Below are 20,337 nucleotides of genomic sequence, written 5' to 3'. Positions count from 1 at the left end.
GGGCCCGCCCGGCGCCCCTCTCCTCCCCGGGCTGCGGCCCAAGCGGCGGAGACGTGCCGGAGCCCCGGGGCGGCCGGCCTTCCTCCGCGACGTTCCCAGGCGGTGCAGACGTTAACTCACGCCTGCCCGCAGGGAAGGAGGCGGCCGGCCTCCGCCCCTCTGCCGGGGAGGCCGGGCGGCTGGCAGGCGGCCCGGGGAGAAGCGGGGAACGCGGGCCCGAGCGGCTCGCGTCCTCCGCCGACCCGGGCCGGGCCGCAGCTCCCTGCGGTACTCCTCCGGGCCGGGGGTGGCGTTCGCCGCCCGGCTCTCATCGCTGGCGCCGGCGCTGGGCAGCCGCTCCCCGGAGCACCTGGGGCCCGGGGGGCGGTGGCTTGGCCTCCCCGTGGGAGGAGGGGCCCGGCGCGGGCCGGGGGAGGCCACGTCGGCCCGCGGGCCGGGCAGGGGCCGGTGCTCGCGGGGAGCCAGGCCCGACCTGGAATGAGTCAGAAATCACCTTGTTTAATTACACATTCCCGAGGCCGCCGAGTGCGATAGGGGCCTTTTGAACTTGCCAATTAGAGATGAAATATCACCTTCTAATTTAGACGGGCTTAATTCGTCAAGCAGAAATAGCAACAGCCCCGGGCTCGGAGATGGGATATCAAGTCTCCCTCCTGGCACGTCTGGGGTGGCGCGGCCAGAGCCAGGAGGAAGGGCGCCGAGGGAAGGGGACTGGGAAGCAGCCGCCGCTCGCGCTCCCAGCCTCACCCCACCGGAGTGGGGGGACGCGATGCGGAGCGGGAGCTGCGCGCCTGCGCCTCGGGGAACGGAAGGTCCCTGGAGCAGGCCACCCAGGTCCAGGTTCTGGCCTGCCTCTGACCTGCTGAGACTTTCGCCGGGGCTTGGGAGAGGGGGCTGGATCAGGGAGTCTGGAAGGCCTTCCGGAGGAGGGAAGAGAACGTCTGCCAGGCAGAGGGAATAGGGTTTGTGTTGCTGGAGGGAAGCAGGAAAAGTGGGCAAGGGCCCGAGTTGGAAGGGGCATGCTAAGGCCTGTTTTGCTGCCTAGGGAGTGGTTAAGCAGGGGATCTAGAGTTGAGTCGGACTGCGGAGGCTCCCTAACTTTCCAGTAGTCACTTAGACTCACCAAGCTTCAATTCTGCAGCTGTAAAAGGGACTAGAAAATACCCTCTGCCTCATTGGATTGCAGTGAGTAGTACACGCAGTAATACGCGCAAAGGGCCTGCCTGTGGAAACCGTTCAGTACTAGGCAGCCACTGTGCTGATGAGGGCAGCACCGTCCAATAAAAATAAAATTTCTAGTTAGCCACATTTTTAAAGGAAAAAGAAGCAGGTGAGATGAATGTAACCCTATGTTATTTAACTCAGTATATTCAAAGCACCATTTCAATATGTAATCAATATAAAATAATGATTAAGGAGATATTTATAGTCTTTCGCTAAGCTCTGAAATCCGGTGGGTATTTTACATTTATAGCACTGCTCCGTTTCGATTAGCCACATTTCAAGGGCTTGCTGGCCACCTAGGGCTGTGCACTGGCACCGGATTGGGGCGTTGTTCTTAGTCCCTTTCAGCAGAGATCCCCCACTTTACAAAAAGAAAAAAAAGGTGGGGGACTAAATCTTGCTTAGAACCCCATTATATATAATAGACAGGGATGAAGCTTCTCTGAAGTTCGGCTAGATCACCTTCCCCCAGACCCCTTCCCTGGTGGCATTCCCCTCTTCACCCCTGCTCCAGCACTTTGAGACCCTCTGCTCTGGGCACTTGGCTGCTATGCAAGGTTGTTAGGAAGGGTGACCACACTTTGAATCTGGGCTTCACAAATTGCATGCCTCATGTCACCCCCGTAGGTCCCCACCACTCCCGTTGAGGCAGGCAGGGGCATCACACTTTCTACCACTGGTGAGAGACAGTCCCAGGTTATCTGATTTCAAGGTGTCACATCTCCCATCCCCACCCCCACCATCCCACCGTCTCCCTGGACTTGTTCCCTCAGGTGACCATCAGGAAGTAAGATGAGCTGACAGTCCGCCCAGACCCTGAGACCCAGGAGTCACCATCCTCACTAATGTGGAATGATGCATACACTGTGCCAGGCACTAGGCTAAGCACTTTGTATTTCTTGTCTCCTTGAAACTTCATAACCACCCTGCGAGGCACTAAGAATTATTAATGCTATTTTTAAAAAAAGGACATTCAGGCCCAGAGATGTTAAGGAACTTGCCCAAGGACGCACAGCCAGGATGTAGTAGTGCTGGGACCTGAACCTAGGGCTCTTGATGGCTGTGCTACATGCCAGAGCATGGGACCTCCTCCAAGTTGATAGTTAACTTCTCAATGACATGGTGTGCCAAGATTTTCTGGAAATTAGACTTGTATTCTTTACAGAGGCAGCTTGGGGTAATAGAATGGTTTTGGAAACTCGCTTGCCACTTACTGGCTCCGTCTGAGCCTCAGTGACCTCAACTGTAAAGGGGACTCAACCAGATGACTTGTTATGTGCCAAGCCTACTCCCTTCGTAAGTGAGAAGAAGATTGATTCCTAACGAAGAGGGTTTTACTTCTAGAAGCCAGCATCGCTCCCAACATGGCTCCAAGGCAGGGCGGTGGAGGATTTTACTCCTTCAGCTTTCAGTCACACAGGCCTGGTCCCTACCCACCCACAGCACTGGGGTTCCTGTGTTACCCAGCTCTGAAGGGCCAGTTAGCTGGGAGGAGAACAATAGGATTGGGGCAGCAGCCACAGGCCACCCCAGGTGGTCCAGGAGACTCGGGTGGAAGAGGCCAGGTGGGGAACTTTAGCTCTGAACAAGACCTTCCTTTCCAGGCTGGAAACTGAGGGGGGCTGTCTCAGCACCCCTCAGCATAGTCCCTCCACCTAGGCAGGCTCAGGAATGGAGGGAGGCTGCCCCAACATGCTTCCCAGGAATGGAGGAATGAGGCCTCTTTCCAGAGGCACAGACTGTGAGTTGAGGTGAGGCTTCTGGAACCTCCCTGGCTGGAAGAGGAAGCTGGCTGGAATGTGTGTGCAGGCTTCACAGGGCCCAGGCCTCAGACGGCTTTGGGTGAGTAGCTGCAGTGCTCCTTTAGTTGTCACCGCAAAAGGGTTTTTAGCTCTGGGACAGCTAGAGGAAGGGGTTCCAGTGAAGCGGTACATTCTCCTGCACTCTTCCATGGTAATTTCACACGCGCTCAGACATACTCTGTTTCCCCCAAAGTGGTGTAGGGGAGCATGGGTCTCCCAGAGGCAGCCACAGACCGAGGGAGCAGCTAGACCTGGGCTGTGTCACCCCAACGTCTCTGCCCAGGCTCCCTCTGAACGGTTCTCTCAAGACCCCCACCCCAATCAAACCAAGGAGAAATTTCCCCCAATACAAATCAAGCTAACGTGTTTTTCAAGAAAATGGTTGTAGCTAAATGTGAAACCTGAACCCGAAAACCCAACTGCCCCATCATCTACTTTGTCCCAAAGGCTGGATGAGGTCCAGGTTCAGCAAACATGTGATTGAGGCATTTCAGATGTCAAATCCCTGGTCGGAGTGCAACCGAAGACATCTTCCAGTTAAGACCAAGTTGACCCACTCCCACCCCCTTCCTGGCCCAGGGGACCCAGATATGAGGCTTGCCTGGCATGCCCGCCCCTATTCCCTGTCTTCTGCAGGCTTCTGGAAGCCAAGGCCTGGCCGAGCCCCACCCCACACAGCTGCAGATATTTATAGCTCTGTCCCTTTCCCAGCCCGTGCAAGCTCCCGAGGGCTCCGGTTGCTCTTTATCTCCCTCGGCTCCCTGCTGCAGATTCAAATGCGGAGCGTCAGGAAGTTCAGGAGCGTGTCCTCCGTAGAAGTTGGAATTGTACTGCCCTAATAGGAAAGTCACCTTTTACAGTTTTCTGGCTGGGGGTGGAGGAAGTTGGGGGAAATGAATTCCTGATACATTTTTCTTTGGCTATTTTTGGCTTGCAGTGCCTGCGTCTACCTACAGCCCATCCCCGGGGGCCAATTACAGTCCAGCCCCCTACACCCCCTCGCCTGCTCCTGCCTACACCCCCTCGCCTGCCCCCACCTACTCCCCGTCCCCAGCACCAGCCTATACCCCCTCACCAGCCCCAAGCTATAACCCTACACCCTCAGCGGCCTACAGTGGGGGCCCCGTGGAGTCTGCCAGCCGCCCCCCATGGGTGACAGATGACAGCTTCTCTCAGAAGTTTGCCCCTGGCAAGAGTACCACCTCCGTCAGCAAGCAGACCCTGTCCCGAGGGACCCCTGCCTACACCCCGACAGGGCCCCAGGTGTCTCCCCTGGCCAGGGGCATCGTTCAGCGGGCTGAGCGCTTCCCAGCCAGCAGCAGGACTCCGCTCTGTGGCCACTGCAACAACGTCATCAGGTATCGCCCAGCTGTGCCCCTGAGCCAGGGCGCTGGGAGCACAGGGGTGTGGGGTGCTTGTGCACTGTCTGAACCCTGGGTGGGGCTCGGAGGGTGAAAGGGAGGGCAGGAATAGGGAGAAGGCTGCCTGCTGGGCAGCCTCAGGCTCCTCTGGCTTGCCATCTAGTCTGACCCTCTTTGAGCTTTGGCTTCCATACCTGTGTGACACCCACTTCCCTGCAGAGTCGGGAGAATTCCATGAGGTAAGTGGGTGAAGCTCCCAGCACGGTGCCTGGTGCCAGGACCTCCCCCTTGGGCTAAGGCCGGGTTCTGGGAATCACAGGTCTTGTTGTCAGGTTTATTGGGTGTGTTGCAAGCTGGCTGACAGTGCTAGTTTTGACCCAGCTTTCCTTTAGGGTTCCGTCTGGGTCTTTCCACAGACAGGCCAGTGCTGCTCAGGGCTTTGGTGGGCATCTGCCACCCTAAAAGGAAAACAAGTCATTTCAGGGACGTAGGTGACACTTGTTTGGACATAGTGTGTTTATAGGATGTGCGTGTTGGGGAGGAGGATATATGTATGTGATAAACACACTTTTACTTAAAAACAAAGTAACACACGCTGAGTAGAGAATAATTAGAGAGTTCAGAAAAGTAAAAATTGGAATGCAGAGCATTGCCTCGTAGTCCCACGGCTCTGACTGCTAGTCCGGATCGGGGCTGCCCAAGCTGGACCAGCACTATGGCCTTGAACACTTACTTCACCTCTCTGTGCCTCAGTTTCCTTATCTGAAAGCGGGCACCATAATCCTACTTCTTAGGATTGTGGCAAGCACTAAACAAGTTAGTACATGCACATTTCTTCTTAAATAGTGCTGGGCATGGAGTAAGCACTCAATAAACGTCAGCCATTGGCATGGTTGTCTTGGCTCTTCTTGTTACAACTGAATAGATATTCTATAATACGCTTCCCCCCGCCCCCTACTGGTGGATATTTGGGTTGCTTCCCTGTTTATCTTTATTGTTATTGATGCAACAATGACTATTTTTTTGCATAGAGCTTTATCTGCATTTCACATTAGTTCATTAGAAAGGTTACAAAAGTCAGTGTGATTGGGCCAAAGTATGAATCGTGTTGGGCGTCCTAAAACATCTGGTCTCAAGCTTTTGGGGCTGCCTTGATAGGTGCCATTCTCTGCTTCCCCAGGGGCCCCTTTCTGGTAGCCATGGGCCGTTCCTGGCACCCAGAAGAGTTCAACTGTGCCTACTGCAAGACCTCCCTGGCGGACATGTGCTTCGTGGAGGAGCAGAACAATGTGTACTGTGAGCGCTGTTACGAGCAGTTCTTTGCTCCAGTCTGTGCCAAGTGCAACACCAAAATCATGGGGGTAAGTGGGCAGCATCCCTCTCCTCTGACTCTTGTCTTTTCCCCAACCCATCGCTCTCCCCCAACCCATCGCTCTCCCCCCGCCAAGATTGTGGGGTCCCATCAGGAAGCCAAGAAGTGGCTGCTAACAGAGAGAGACAACTTTCTATCCTACAAGGGAGTTGGTTTGCCACCAATGAGCTGGGGAACAAATGAACTTGGAGGGAGATGGTGGAGCTTCTGCAAAGCAAGTTGTTGCTTCCTAGACTGACCTCGCCATGCACCCATATGTGGCCTTGACCCCTCCATGCTCCTTTGGTAAAGCGGTGTAATAGGCAGTACCCCCCCCCCCACCCGCCAGCTTTGACGGGAGGGTTCAGAATCACAGCTGAGGTACCCACCTCTCTGATGATTTTGACACAGAACCTAGACCCAGCAGGTGCTACGGGAGTGTGAACTCCTCTGCCACCCCGGGCCTTTCCTCAGCATATCCAAGGCCCACCTCCTGGGCATTCCTGCTCTGCTCCCTGCTGGGATGCGCCAGCAGTAGCCAGGGCCTGGTGAGGAAGAGGGGGCCCAGCTTCCTCTGTCCCCCGAACCTTTGTGGCCTGAGCAGAGGTTCTTTCCCCCAGGAAGTGATGCATGCCCTGAGACAGACATGGCACACCACCTGCTTCGTCTGCGCGGCGTGCAAGAAACCCTTCGGGAACAGCCTCTTCCACATGGAAGATGGGGAGCCCTACTGCGAGAAAGGTAAGACCACTATGCTGCGGGGAGGCCCCACAGTCTGGGAGAAAGGGGCAGGTGCATGGAACTCCTGCCTGTGTCCATTCACATGGAACCATCAGGAGGCTCCAAATGGCAGAATCATGCTTTCCTGGGTGGGGTCTATAGCTTTTTCTTTTTTTTTTTAACACGTTCGATCTCTGTTCCCTTCCGTGCACCAAATACGCAGATCACAGGTTGGCATCTTGCAACCACTTGGGAAACCTTTCAGATGATTTTGATCTGGAGTCTGACAAGGCTTTGGCTTTGGACTTTGTCTTAGGTTCTGTTCCAGGCTCCACCTTGGGCTGGCTTTGTAACTCTGAGTGAGTTATTAAACTTCTCTGAGCCTCACTTCCCTCACCGTACAAAGGGGCATATAAACACCTGCCTCATGATTTGCGGTGAGGATTAACCAGAGAAAGTGTGCAAAGCATCAAACATGTGAAAGTCCCTTTCCCTGCTCCTCTGATGTTCCTTCAGAGTCCTGTAACCCCCCTGTCTGAACTCAGAGTTTCTCTGTTCCCCAAAATGCTACATTTTACCTTAAAACTTGGAGTAAATTATAAATTTTGAAGACAAAGCGCTCTATTAGAGAATCAGGTGTCCTGGCTAATTAGCCACTTCCTCACTCTATTTTTTTTTTTAAAGATTTATTTATTTATTTTAGAGAGAGAGCACGAACGAGTGGGGAAAGGGACAGAGGGAGAGGGAAAGGGAGAGGGGGAGAGAGAGAGAGAAGCAGACTCCCTGGGGGAGCCGGAAGTGGGGCTTGATCACATGATTCCAAGATCATGACCTGAGCCAAAATCAAGAGTCAGATGCTCAACTGACTGAGGCACCCAGGTGCTCCCATAGACTGCCTTTTCCAGAAAAGGATTTGAGACAGGTTCCAGCAAAGTTATCATAGACATGAAGGGTAAGGCGATAGAACTAGAAAACCAGCACCAAATAGAAGCAGGAAAAGCAAGGGTGCTGATTATAAAGAATAATAGAGCAGCAGTGACTGGGCAGCAAATCTGAGGGCAAAGAGAGAAACACAGTAAGTTAGTTTACTTTAGAATCAGAAAGGAGAAAACAGTCCAGTTCCTCCAGGGGAAAAGCAAAGCAAACTAAAACTATTCTCCCCTGACAACAAATTTAAAAAGAAAAATTTCTTGTGTTCTTATATACAGGTAAGATCTCTTCCCAGCTCTTATTAATTGAATGACTTAGTTACTTGCTCACTCTCTGCCTCGGTTTCCATATCTGTAAAAGGGAGAAGATAAGAATCTCTTTTCCCTTCTTGTGAGTATATGGTGATAATTGTTAGATAATTAGCAGGTAATTGATAGATGTGTGTTCATGAAAATACAAATTGCTATTATTGGGGCGCCTGGAGGGCTCAGTCAATTAAGCATCTGACTCTTGGTTTCAGCTCAGGTCATGATCTCAGGGTCATGAGATGGAGCCCCGTGTCAGGCTCCATGCTCAGTGTGGAGTCTGCTTAAGATTCTCTCTCTCCCTCTCCCTCTCCCCCTGCTTATGCTCTTGCTCTCTAAATAAATAAATAAAACACACACACAAAAGCAAATTGTTTTTATTAATTGACAAAAAGTATTACAACTTCTATAATTTGTGTCTGAGGCTTGCAAAAGAATGATAGATTTCTACTATCACCACTGCCCCTCTCCATAGTAACACCCCCACCCCCTCAAATCTGATGGACATTTAGGTTGCTTCCACTTCTTGGCTATTGTGAATAATGCTGCTATGAACATGGGTGTGCGCATATCTAAAGGACCCTGTTTGCAGTTCTTTGGGGGTCTATGCCCAGAGGTAGGATAGCTGGGTCATATGGTATTTCTAATTTCGAGGTTTTCAGGAACCCCCATGCTATTCCCATAATGGCACTGCACCATTTTATAATACCACCAACAGTGCACAGCGTTCCAATTTCACTACATCTTTGCCTACACTTGCTATCTTGCTGGGTTTTTGACGGCAGGCAGCCTAAAGAGGGTGAGGTGGTATCTCATTGTGGTACCTTGTCATTATTTTTATCAACAACTTGGAAGAAGATACAGAAGGGAGAATGCCAGAATGCTAGGATCTAGACTCAAAAAGATTTCGTCAACAGCCATCATGAGCTGACACTTTCACATATATCTTGCTCATAAGTCAGAGAGCTGGGAGGGTCAGCCCCTCACCGACGGCCCTGCCCCTGAGCAGTGCCCAGACCTGATGGGCATGATCACCTGGGAAACTGTAAAGATATGGAAGATCAATTCCCAGACGTACAGATGCAGAATTTCATCACCCTGCTTCCACCCATATGATTTTATATTCAGTTTAGTTTGAGGATCAAGGTATGACCCTGAGACCAACAATACCAGGATCACAGAAATGCCGATCTTTGGGCCCCACCCCAGATCTGCTGAATCAGAAACTCTGAGGGGTGGGGCCCAGCAATCTGTGTTTTAGCGAACCGGCGAGATGATTCTAACGTTTGAGAACTACCGCTCTCGGAAAGCGCTAAGTCCTTTTACAACGGAGAGCACCTGTGATTTGATGGATGGAAACCCTTTTACAATAGCAATAAAATCCATTAAATACAGGGTACGAATTCAACTTGGGGCATAAGAGAGTTAGTCAAAGAGAATTATAAAGACCTAATAGGAGAAAGTAAGAAACAAATGCATGAGGAACTAGATTATATTCATGGTGGGAAAAGGCCCATGCACAAACTTAATTCCATTTATATTCTTTTTTTTTTTTTTGATAAATGATGAAACATGTGAACTTTAAAAAAAAATGTATTAGGATAAAGACCTGTGCTACCAAATTTTAAAACAAAGTGGCAGTTCTCCAGATCATACAGAATCAAGTATAAAACAGAAAAACCAATCAGCAGGCAAGACTAGACGTTCCCTTGTAAGAGCTTAATGTTAGGCTGCACAGCAAGAGAAGGAGTCACTATTTAGTAAAGTTTTCTGAACCGTTTCTTTGTGCATTCATCATTCATCCATCAAATGTGTGCCAGTTTCTGTGAAAGACACTGAGCATTAGGAGTGGGTCTCTGCCCTCAAAAACCTCAAGCGGACCCATCATCCTGTGATATGCCAGCATATAAATGGATAGTCAAGAGATAATGATTGATCGATTGGTTGATTGAATGGATGAATGAATGAATGAATGAATGAATGAAAGAATGGAGTGAGAAGGCAGGGAAGCCCAAGAGAAGCCCTCGGGAAGGCCATCTCATCTCTCTTGGTTGGGCTGGAGGATGAGGACTTCCCAGAAGGAAGGCCTGGCCCACGGGATTGCAGAGATGCGGGTAGACAAAGTGGGGAGGGTTTTCCAAGCCCAGGACCTGGTTCGTACACAGGCATGAGGTAGACGAGAGAGTCCAGGGCATCTGGAGACTGGGAGTGATGAGAGAGTAGTCAGAAGTGGTGTTCAGGGCTTGCCCTCCCATGGAGATGGGGTCATCTACAGCCCTGTTTCTCACCTACACTAGTTCCTAAGAGCACAGAGTGAACCGTAAACCCGCTGTAACTTTGTAAAGGAAGCAGAATGACCTTTTCCTCTCTGGTGAGAAATTAAGTATTCCGTCAGAGACAGGATTCACAGACTGTGACGTACAGAAAGCATTTACACGACAAACCACAATTAAACACAAAAGGGGAAACCATACATTGGAAAATATATGCAAGAGATATAACTTAATATAACTTATCAAAGCTCAATGGCAAATGGATAACTGGGGACGGCGTGAAGTCCTGGAAAGAGGGTAAACTTTGGAGTCCATGAGGCAGGCTCCTTACTGCCGGTGTGATAGAGCCTCTGTGGCCAGTTTCCCGGTCTTTAAAATGGGAGTAATATTTCTTCACACCGCTGGTGTGTGGAAACAGGCAACTTAGAAAAGCACTAATATTGGACTGGTGCCGAGTAGGCACTGGGATCACGTTTCCCCCTTTTGCCGTTTGTAAAGACATTCACAATAAGAGCCAAGATTTTGGAGTATTTGTGCCAAGGACATTCATATACATTATCTTGTTGAATCTGTACAACAAACCCCATGACTTAGGTACAGTAGTCACTCCCATTCCATAGATGAGAAAGCGGAGATGCTGAGAAGCGAGGTGACTTGCCCCAAGTAGGAACAATTCCCGAACAGAGCTAGGACTTGAGCTCAGTGCTTTTGTTCTTCAGAACCCAAGTTCATCACCCCGCCTGGCACACTGCCTCTCAGCTTGTGGTCTAAGATGGTGAACAGGCACGTTGTGCACAAGGAGATCTGAGCAGAAACACGGAAGGCGTAAGGAGAAGCCAACCGTGGCAGAGCTGTGGAGAGACAAGTACACTTCTAGGGCGATGAAGCTTTGTAAGAGGCATCAGCCTTCTCTAAAAGATTCTGGAGGAGCTCTACGCTGAGTACAGTAGAACTGTGTGCCCCTGGGGCTCAGAGAAGACAGCTCCTGAGTTAGAGTTGGGACCCGGCCCACTTAGCTGTGTGTCTCAGCTCTGTGACTCTGGCGAGCCTCCGTTTCTTCATCCACAAAATAAAACAAAACAGAAAAATAATTATAGTTCAATCTCTGAAAGATTTTTTTGAAGATTAAGTTCATTCGTTGATTTATTGAGTCACTGGTTTACCCATTCACTTGTTCATTCCACACACATATGTGTTGGGTATTGACTTGTGTGCCAGGCACTGTGTCAAGGGTAGAAAGAAAACTAGTACCTACTGGTCCACAGATCATGACATTGAGATTCTAGTAAAGAATAGCATCTATGCGAGAACGCGGGGGCGGGGACATAGTAGCTCAAATATTGTTTCTAGTAGTAAAAATTTGTTATCAACACAAATGCCCAATGACAGAATTGCCAAGCAAAGAACATGCTATATAACTCCTAAAAATGTTAAGGGCTCTTCTTCCTCCAAGCTATTGGGAAATATGATTTTTTTTTCTTTTCTGGGATTGGTCTGTTTGGGCTATAAAGGGTGACAGAGGCCGAGAAGAAAATCAACCTGTAGAAAGTTAAGGACAGATCTGGAAATTGTTTGCAAATCAAACCAGCACAGAGTGGTAACTAAGCCTGAATCCATACAACACAAGTGTAAATTATTGAAAAGAAAAAAACACAATCATATAACTGAGCATTTTGTCTGCAAGATGACAAATAACCAATTAGGTCATACCCACTCCCCCAGCTCAGTGATTTCGGGGGCGGTGTCACCGTTGTGGCATTCAACAGTGTGTCTAGGTTGCTTCTCCCAGCCTGCCTGGGTGCCTGGTCTTCACTCTGCCTTTCGTTTCAGACTACGTCACTCTGTTCAGCACCAAGTGTCATGGCTGTGATTTCCCCGTGGAGGCTGGTGACAAGTTTATTGAAGCCCTGGGACACACCTGGCATGACACGTGCTTCATCTGCGCGGTATGTTTTTAGCTGGGACCGGGGGTTCTGACTTTCTGAGAAGGGGCAAGAGGGACCCGGTGGGGCCAGGTGATCAACCCTCTGCATTAGTCCTTTCAACTCTGGCATTCTGATATTCTGATCATTTTCAAAAACTGGCAAGTACCATGCTGCCTGGATATGTCACAGTCAAGCCACGTTTTATTACTAATAACTACTTCTAAACCAACGTGGCTTTGTTACTCTCCATTTCATTAAGGAAAACAGCGTGTCCTCCCAGGATCTGTCAAACCAGCAGCTTGCCTCACCAACAATACTCTCAGTAGTTGGGAGCAGCGAACGATGCCTCGGTCAGAATAAAGAAGGATGGTTTCCTATGATTATAAGTTGCTTTAGATATGGTGAAGTGATTTGAGGGTTTCCCCCCAAATTTTCACCATGAAACACTAGATTGGAGCTTGTCGACTCGTTCTATGAAAAGCTGAGATAAGGCTTCTTTTGTTAGAACCTTTAGGAATCGGGGCTGAGTATTGCTCTTGATATATAGTTGCCAGGAGATAAGCCCTAGATGACCTGTGAACCACGTGCCATCTACTTCTCCTGAACAGCCAAGGCATTTTTCCCAGGAGATTGGCATTTTCCCTATGAGGGCTTTGGGTCGGGGCGGGGGGGACAGAGCAATGAGCTCACTGACATGAAGACTCTGCCTTACATTTAGGAAATACTCCCCCCTGAGAAAGGCCTGTGATGTGAGTCTGCAATCGGCTGAACTTTATTCGGGAAAATTAATGTGCTGCTATGTTTTGTTTTGTTTTGTTTTTTGTTTTACCAGAGTGCTTAAGATAAAGTGTGGCCATGTATCAAATGTCCGTGTGGTTTAAACTTGAACCATTTTTATAGGCTTGTCATATAGGACAACCTTCGTCGTAAATTTCCCTGCAATGCACCTCAGTGTCTACACCACTTCTGCACTCCACCATGGGTGGGGTGCCCTGTGTTGGCTCCGAGTGTGACTTTGCCAGGGCTGCCCTAACAATGTACCCAAATCCGAGGGCTCCAACGACTGCAATGAACTCTCTCATAGTTCTGGAGGCTAGAAATCCAAATTCAAGGTGTCGGCAGGCCTGCGCTTTCCCCTAGCTTTTGGTGATTCCCAGCAGTCCTTGGTGTTTCTTGAATCATAGCTGCAGAGCTTCCATCTTGGGCTCCGTGGTCCCACGGCAGCCTGCCCTCTGTGTGTCTGTCTCTGCTCGGGTTCTCCTCTGTGTGCGTCCGTCTCTAGATGCTCCTCCTTTTCTTCTAAGGTCCTATTGGATTAAGAGCCCATCTCTCCAGTATGACCTCATCTTAACTTACACCTTCATTATATCTGCAAAGATCCTGCTTCCAAATAAGGTCCCTGGTGTGTCCCTGAGCCGAGCAGACTGAGGGTCCTGGGAGTACATTCCAGCGTGTGGATTTGGGGGAGGAAACAGCACAATTCAATCTAAACACTCCAATTTTCCAGCTTTTGGAAGAGATTTTCTAATTGCCTTTTAGGGTCCTTTAAATACATCAGGTCCTCCCCTCTGAAAAGGGACAACAGTGTGAATACCCTGGCTTTCAGGTTGTTCCCTACAGAGCCATGGCTCAGCAAGGCACATAGGGCCCTGTGACCCCTACATTCAAGCCGTGGCTTGTCTGATCCTAAGACACGGCCTGAAAGTCTGGTTGCCCAACTTCTAGAAGGATCCAAGAGACTTGGAGAAGGTCCAGGGAAGACTGTGGCACAGAAGGCCTGCTCTCTAAGGGCAGGCTGACGAGAGGTCTGTGTCACATGGAGAGGGTACCATGGAAAAGGTGAGCATGGGTCTGCTCCCTTGAGTCCACTGAATTTGGCCAGGAGTCACAGTGGCACAAATCCCAGAGAGGGACCAGAAGAAGCAGTAAGCATAGGGTTGTTCAAGCCAAGATTACAAATAAGTTCTGGCAAGCTGTGAGAGACCCATAGCACTGCAAGAGGATCTTCGCAAAGAAGCCAGGCAGATCCTGTCCTTTGGAGAATCAGCATGGGGAATCATTATGTCCACCTCCAAAGTGGCCCTGTGTGGCACTCACTGCCCTGTTAAGATATAGCGGAGTGGAACATGGTTTTGGTTTTAATTTTTGGAAAGCAGTCTTTTGATTGGAAAAGTGTGAGTGTTTTGGAGGGCCGGGCAAAGGGAGTGCTTTTCCATTACTTTGTATTTCTAAATCATCTTTGATGCGCATATATTTTCTTATAATAAAAAAAAACCAACCTTGTAAGAAAGGAAGATCAGAACTATCTCTCCCAGCTGATAAGCTGTTTTCCCATCAGTTAGATCTCAGGAGAGCACATAACTTTAGAGTAAGTCAATTTACCAAATATTGCTTGAGTTTGGGGAACATAGGCGTATCCCAGAACAAATCTCCACCTTCAAGGAGTTTGGAATCTTGAAAGAAAACAAAGTTGGCATATACAAGCAGTTGAATAGAACAAGACAGCCTCTCTAAAGTCCCAAGCATATAAAATGATGGCTGACATGGGACCCCTGGGTGGCTTGGTCAGTTAAACGTCCGACTCTTGATGTCAGCTCAGGTCATGATCTCAGGGTGGTGAGATGGAGCCCCGCATTGGGCTCTGTGCTGAGCGTGGAGCCCGCTTAAGATTCTCTCTCCTTCTCCCTCTGCCCCTCCCCACTAGTGCTCTCTCTCAATGAAAAATAATAATAAAAATAAAAAAAGAAGATGATGGATGAGAAGGGCTGTGTGGGTTGGGGTGAGGGGTTAAGCTCCTGTCCGGCTTCAGCACTTTAGTTCCAATGGAAAGGATGTGGGGCCTATCTTTAGTGGGATGGGGATGTCTTACTGTGGCCCATCTTTTCCTTTAAGTCTTGTTGGGTCTCTAGCCCTTCCCCACTGGTGTGGGTATCAGGAGGGGAGGGCAGCAGTCCTAGGGGCTGCTGAAGCTGGCCTATGTCATTGCCTTCCAGCACTGCCCATGACCCCTACTCCTTCCCACCCAGGCACTGACGCCACTTGACCATGGAGCCTGGGGCTTGAAACATCCCTGCTGTGCCACTCTGCTGAGTAGTCTGGAGGCCTCACCAGGAAGCCACCATGCATCCCACACAGAGTCTTCTAGCCCAAGACACTGAGCACACCTGTCTATGATGTTTTCTGCCCTCAGCTCCATCTTATCAGTGAGCCACCCCTGGGACGCTGGCCCTTCCTCACTTCTGGGCCTTTAGTCTCCCAATATACTCTCCAGCTTATCCCAAAGTTCTCACAAGTAACCAGCACTGTCCCAGACTAGCAGGGTCTCCCAGCCAGAGCCCCAGATGTTGACAGGCAGCTCCTTGACCACTCACTCCAGAGCTGCCTTTCTATCTCCCATGAAACTCATCCTCCCTGTTGGATCTTGGGCTTGTCTCCACGTCTTCACCAGCAGCTTGAGGCCACCCCAAGAGCCTGGTTACATTCAACATCACTGCCCCCACCTGGGATGTTTTCAGTCACTTTTTCTAGGTCATTGGTTTCCAGGGCCCATTGTCAGCCCTGTGTAATCCCGAGTATAACATTCTCACCTGGACCACGAAGGACTTGCCCGTGGGACCACTGTGATGCCGCTTTTCTTTACAACTGTCTTGGAGTGGCCACATGCTCACTGAGCTAAGCTCATCTCAAGAGGGTGATTTCTCTATCTTCATGCCTTCTGTATGTGGGAGCTCTACCTGCTCTCCTCCTCTTCTTCCTCCTCCTTCTTTTTTAGTCAGGGGGCCAGGCAGAGGGAGAGGGAGAGAGGGAATCTTAAGCAGCCTCCACGCCCGGTGTGGAGCCCAACATGGGGCTTGATCTCACGACCCTGAGATCATGATCTGCGATGAAATCTAGAATTGGATTCTTAACTGACTGAGCCACCCCGGCACCCCTGCCTGCGCTTCTGATGTCAGTGTCCTGAATGTGGTACCTACTTCTGCTCCCCGTTTGGTATGTTCAGTGCCCTCTATGACCCTGGGGCCCATCCCAGCCAATGTGACTTCCCAGCTGACTCTGATACATTGGCATATTACCCACCCAGGGCCAGCCTACATACTGGTAGGCTACCTCAATACAAGTCCCGTAAGCCCGGAACAATTTCAGGTAAGCATAGCCCTTCTCTGCGGTGGGGTGTGGGGAAAATGAGCTAGAGCCGGAGTCTTGCAGACCTGGACACGAGGTCCCAGTTCCAAAGAGGAACACAGACACTTGGCTCTATGAACCACAGTTTTTCCCTTGTGACATGGGGAAAGGTCATATCTTCCCATAAGTTTTTGTGAGAATTAAATGAGATCATGTATATGGAGTGGCCTCCTGCTTGACCATAGTAGCCTCAACAAGTATCACTTAGCTTTCTTCTTTCTGTGATGTCTCCCTCTCAAACTGCACTCATAGGTTGTCATCATGGGGATATATAATCGTGCCTCTTTTTCTTTCATATAATATCTCCTTGCATACGCCTTTCCATAATTGATCTTTTTCACGGTGGCATTCCATTGGAAAATGCACTGTGAAAATCTACTTAGTCATTTCCCTACAGGGAGATATTTTAGTGGTTTTCAGTTTTCACTTGAGCACATGCTGTTCAGTGTAATAGTTTCTGCGAGATAAACTCCTGAGTGGTACTAGGCGGACACATCTTTATGGCTCCTCCTCAGTGTTGCCTCATCCCCTGCAGAAGACCGGGCTGCTTCACTGAGCTGTGTCCCTAGCAGTGCGCAAGTAGGCCTGATTCCCTTTTGGCTTTGTTGACTTTTTTTTTTTTTTTTTTTTTGCTTTTTGCTTTTTGGCTACAGTCATACGCTTAAAGGTAACAAGTGATTGAGGGTTTTGTTTTATTTATTTTGTTAGATTAATACCTCCCTAGGGGTCTCTCCTGGAGGTTTTAATTTATTTTTCCTTCAATTGCTAGTGAGGATAATCTTTTCCGATGTGTTTGTTAGTTTACTAATGGTATCATCTTGGATGTTAATCACCCCCGTGGTTATTGACACATGATTTTGTACTGGTTTCTTGTAAACTTTGGATAGCCTCGATCAATCCTCTTCATCTTGTATATTTTTCTGTATCCCATTTCATTTAATTTGAGTTTCGTTCTGTGTTCCTCTTTGGAAGTCTTAAATGTTGCGTAGTTCGACTGTCTACCGTGCTTACGTTCTTAAGAATTTGCAGTGGGGAGAGCTAGGCCCTGCCTCATACCTGTGTGTCCTCTGTCCCAGGTCTGCCACGTGAATCTGGAGGGGCAGCCGTTCTACTCCAAGAAGGACAAACCCCTGTGCAAGAAGCACGCGCACGCCATCAACGTGTAGGGAGCCCAGGGCGTCTGACGCAGACAGGCCGGGAGCCGCTCCTGCCACCGGCAACAAAGGATTCCAGGAGGCTGATGTTTCTTTTTGGGGGAAAGGGGGAAGACAGGAAGCTACTGAGCCCTTTTGAAGTATAATTTTAGTCCTTCCTTCTGCACACAGATCGTGTATTTGCATAGTTCAGACTAGAAGCCAAATGAAGATTCTAAAGCAAGCTAGTAATTAATCCAAGGCTGGAGTGCTAATTCAAATGTGCAGGACAGAATTCCACGAACTCCAAAGTGAAACACCAAAAAGTCTTTTTCTCGAAGTGGTACACTTCTCTGAGGTCACCAGAGCAGGGACAGAGCTCAGAGCGGTTACGGAGAATCTGAGGCCGGCTGTGGAGTTCTCTAGAGCCCCTCTGGCCAACAGAACGGAGTGCCAAACAGTACTCGCTGCGGGGTATTTTTAGAGCCATAGCTGAGGGCTTGTTAGCTAAGACCGATTAGGCTTTCCACACCAAAAAAGGAAGTGTTATTCCATGACCAGCGTCACGGAGCTACCCCTGCGCGTCGCACTCCAGACCTGGAACAGAGTTGAGCTTTCGGAGGGAGTCCAGGCGTCTAGGAGGTGTCTTCTGGGGGCCGCGGGGCGGTCAACGGGGCTTCAGGGAGGGCTCTGGCTCAGCTGCAGACATCTCCGGCTCACGTCTAAAACACCCTATGTCCCCAGAAGGTTTAGCTCCTTTTTGAATTGGGACGGGAAAGTGGAATTGGGTTTTTCCAGTTTTGCTTTGCTGTGTGTGAGAGGCGATTTTGAAGCGTCTCTGGGTTGTGTCTGGCCTCTGTTTGGCTTTCTGAAGTTCGCGAGCATGAACGTCCGGTCTTGTGCATGTATTTCTCTCCCAGTCCTGTGACTGCTCGCTTCCGAAGTCTTCCTCAGCGCCCCTTCCCCCAGCAGGCATAATGACCTGTGCACAAGAAGAGAGAGACGGTGTCTGAAACAGGATGGCAGGCGAGGCTGAGAACATGCCCAAACTCTGCAGGGGGAGAGGAGCCGTGCTTTCCGCCAGCCTCGGCAAAAACCCAAGTGTTGGCAGCACCTCCCACCTCAGATCTGCACCAGCCTTCTCGAGGGTTCCTCTCAAGGCTGCACACTGGTTATGTGCTGTGGTGTCGACTGTTGGGAGGAGAAGAGGGACTGATAATGTACTCATTTGCCATTCGGGCCGATAGTTTGAAAATGTAGGAGCTGAGTTGATCTAGAAAGTATTTAAGTATTTATTAAAATAGACTTGGGTCTTCAAACTTCTTTAAAACCTTCGTGATAGTGTGAGTTCAGTAAGCATTTTAAAGCTCTTCGGTGACAAAGAGAGCAGCTTAGTTTCTGAGGCTGGACATGATACACTCTCTTTCCCTTCGGGAAGCACTGTTGGGCTCATTGCACAAGGCACGGCAGCAGGCAGTCTGAGGGGGTGCTTCTCCCTTGGACACAATAGTTAGGCACTCTGCCAACTCACTGCTACCCTCTCCTCACTCCTGTTTTGGATTTTTCTCTTTGCATGTTTTATGAGGATGCATTAGAACATTTTTTTCTTCTGAGAACTGAGGCTTCCAGGGGACTGCCTTTCTACCTGAGTGTGTCCCTTCTCCTTGAGGGAGAAAGCAGCAGCAGGATGCGTCCCTAGCAGGAGGCCCGTGTTTTTTTTCCAGGGGTGAAGCCATGTCCCCGAGGGAGCACCGGGGGGGGGGGGGGGACATAAGTGTGCTCTTACCACTGGGCCCTTCCTTACCTGTGGTGCGGTAAGAAAGCGAATCTGAAGTACCAGACAGTAAAAATCTGCTGCGAGTGACTGGAGATTTTTCAGGAGTTGCAAACAAGTACCTTGGAGCATTCTGTTATTTTCGGGAAGTTCAAACATACGGGGATAAGGAGGTTGCTGGCTGTACAGAAAAGCTCTGGGCAGGTTTTCTCTTAAAGCAAAAACAAAAACAAAAACACGTTTTCAGGGACTGGTCTCGAGGAAAGGAAAAACAGTTCCCAAGAGTTAAGTTTCCAAAAATATCTTTTAAAAGGGTTTACGCACACACAGACGCACGCATGCCCGTGCGAGCATTAAAAAAGAAAAGTGAAGCATCTTAAAGAAAGACTTCCTCACGGTCATTTACTGAATCGGTTTTTCTTCATCTCAGAGAGAGTGAGTGTTGATTCGGAGGGACTCTTATTTACTGAAACACAAAACGAACAAAAAACCACTTTAAAGGCAGCAGGAGAAGGAGGTAGTTTTGAATGTGGGGTTCCCTCGGTGTTTGCAAGTTTGGCGTAGCTTTGGGGTTAAGGTTGTATCTGTTTCAAGTGAACACCAGGGATGTCCTAGGACACCGATTTCTAATAGTTCCCGGTGGGGAGTACACTTCGGACCTACAGTTCTTGTCTCCTCATTGTTGACCTTGATTTCACACTTACAAACATTAATTTTTTTGCAACGGAGTGACTCGCGTCTGCAGTGTTTGTGTTAGCGATCTAGCTTTTATAATGTTAGCTTTTCAACCCAGGTACTCTTGCTTTGGGATTTTTTTTTTTTTTTAATTGTAAGATTTCGAAAGTGGAAAGTAGCGTGATAGAGGTATGCACAAAAATATTTTGCATGTGTGTTTGTTTTGGGTTTTTTTTTTTTGCCTGTGTGAGTTCTACTTTTTAGCACAATAAAACCTAAAAAAGAATGTGCAAATACAGATTTTTCTGTGTAAATTTTTTTCACATGACACCAAAAATAGATTATTTCTATATAGCTGGGGAAAAAAAAGTTTGAGAGTTTGAGGCAAAACAAAATGTCCTACGGAGAAGAAACACATATAACTCACTTGCTCTGTTGGCTGTGTGGCCCACCAGCAGTTTAACTGCCTTGTTTAAACAGAAAAGGGTATGTGAATAATACGAACGGTTTGCATAGAAAGGGATTTTACCAGGTAAATAATAAAGTGAAGACCATCCTTTGCCTTTCCTTTTTGGAAAGGTTTATTTATTTAGCTACTCAGTGATTAAATATTTTGGATTTATTTATTTATTTATTTATTTATTTAAAAAATATTTTATTTTATTTATTTGACAGAGAAAGA

At 49.0% G+C, this 20,337-nt stretch overlaps 1 protein-coding gene across 8 annotated transcripts in view; it reads left to right on the top strand.

The window, feature by feature from the left end:
- Positions 1–19,953, top strand: part of LDB3 (LIM domain binding 3) — a 61,093-nt gene extending 41,140 nt beyond the window's left edge. For 7 of the 8 annotated variants that reach the window (XM_087862969.1, XM_045783361.2, XM_045783359.2 and 4 more), the window contains 5 exons: positions 3,964–4,384; positions 5,568–5,748; positions 6,359–6,479; positions 11,797–11,912; positions 17,150–19,953. In XM_087862969.1, coding sequence (XP_087719095.1) covers positions 3,964–4,384; positions 5,568–5,748; positions 6,359–6,479; positions 11,797–11,912; positions 17,150–17,239 — 929 coding nt within the window. In that variant the 3' untranslated portion in view covers positions 17,240–19,953. Of the gene's footprint in view, positions 1–3,473; positions 3,882–3,963; positions 4,385–5,567; positions 5,749–6,358; positions 6,480–11,796; positions 11,913–17,149 lie in introns of those variants that run through there. The other variant, XM_087862971.1, reaches the window with a different exon arrangement.
- The last annotated feature ends 384 nt before the right edge of the window (positions 19,954–20,337 follow it).

This window comes from Ursus americanus, chromosome 6 (assembly GCF_024610735.1).
Source record: "Ursus americanus isolate L20-20 chromosome 6, mUrsAme1.1.p, whole genome shotgun sequence".
Classification (NCBI taxonomy): Eukaryota; Metazoa; Chordata; class Mammalia; order Carnivora; family Ursidae; genus Ursus; species Ursus americanus.
Note: the sequence above shows the minus strand (reverse complement) of the source record. Positions and strands in the feature narration are given on the sequence as shown.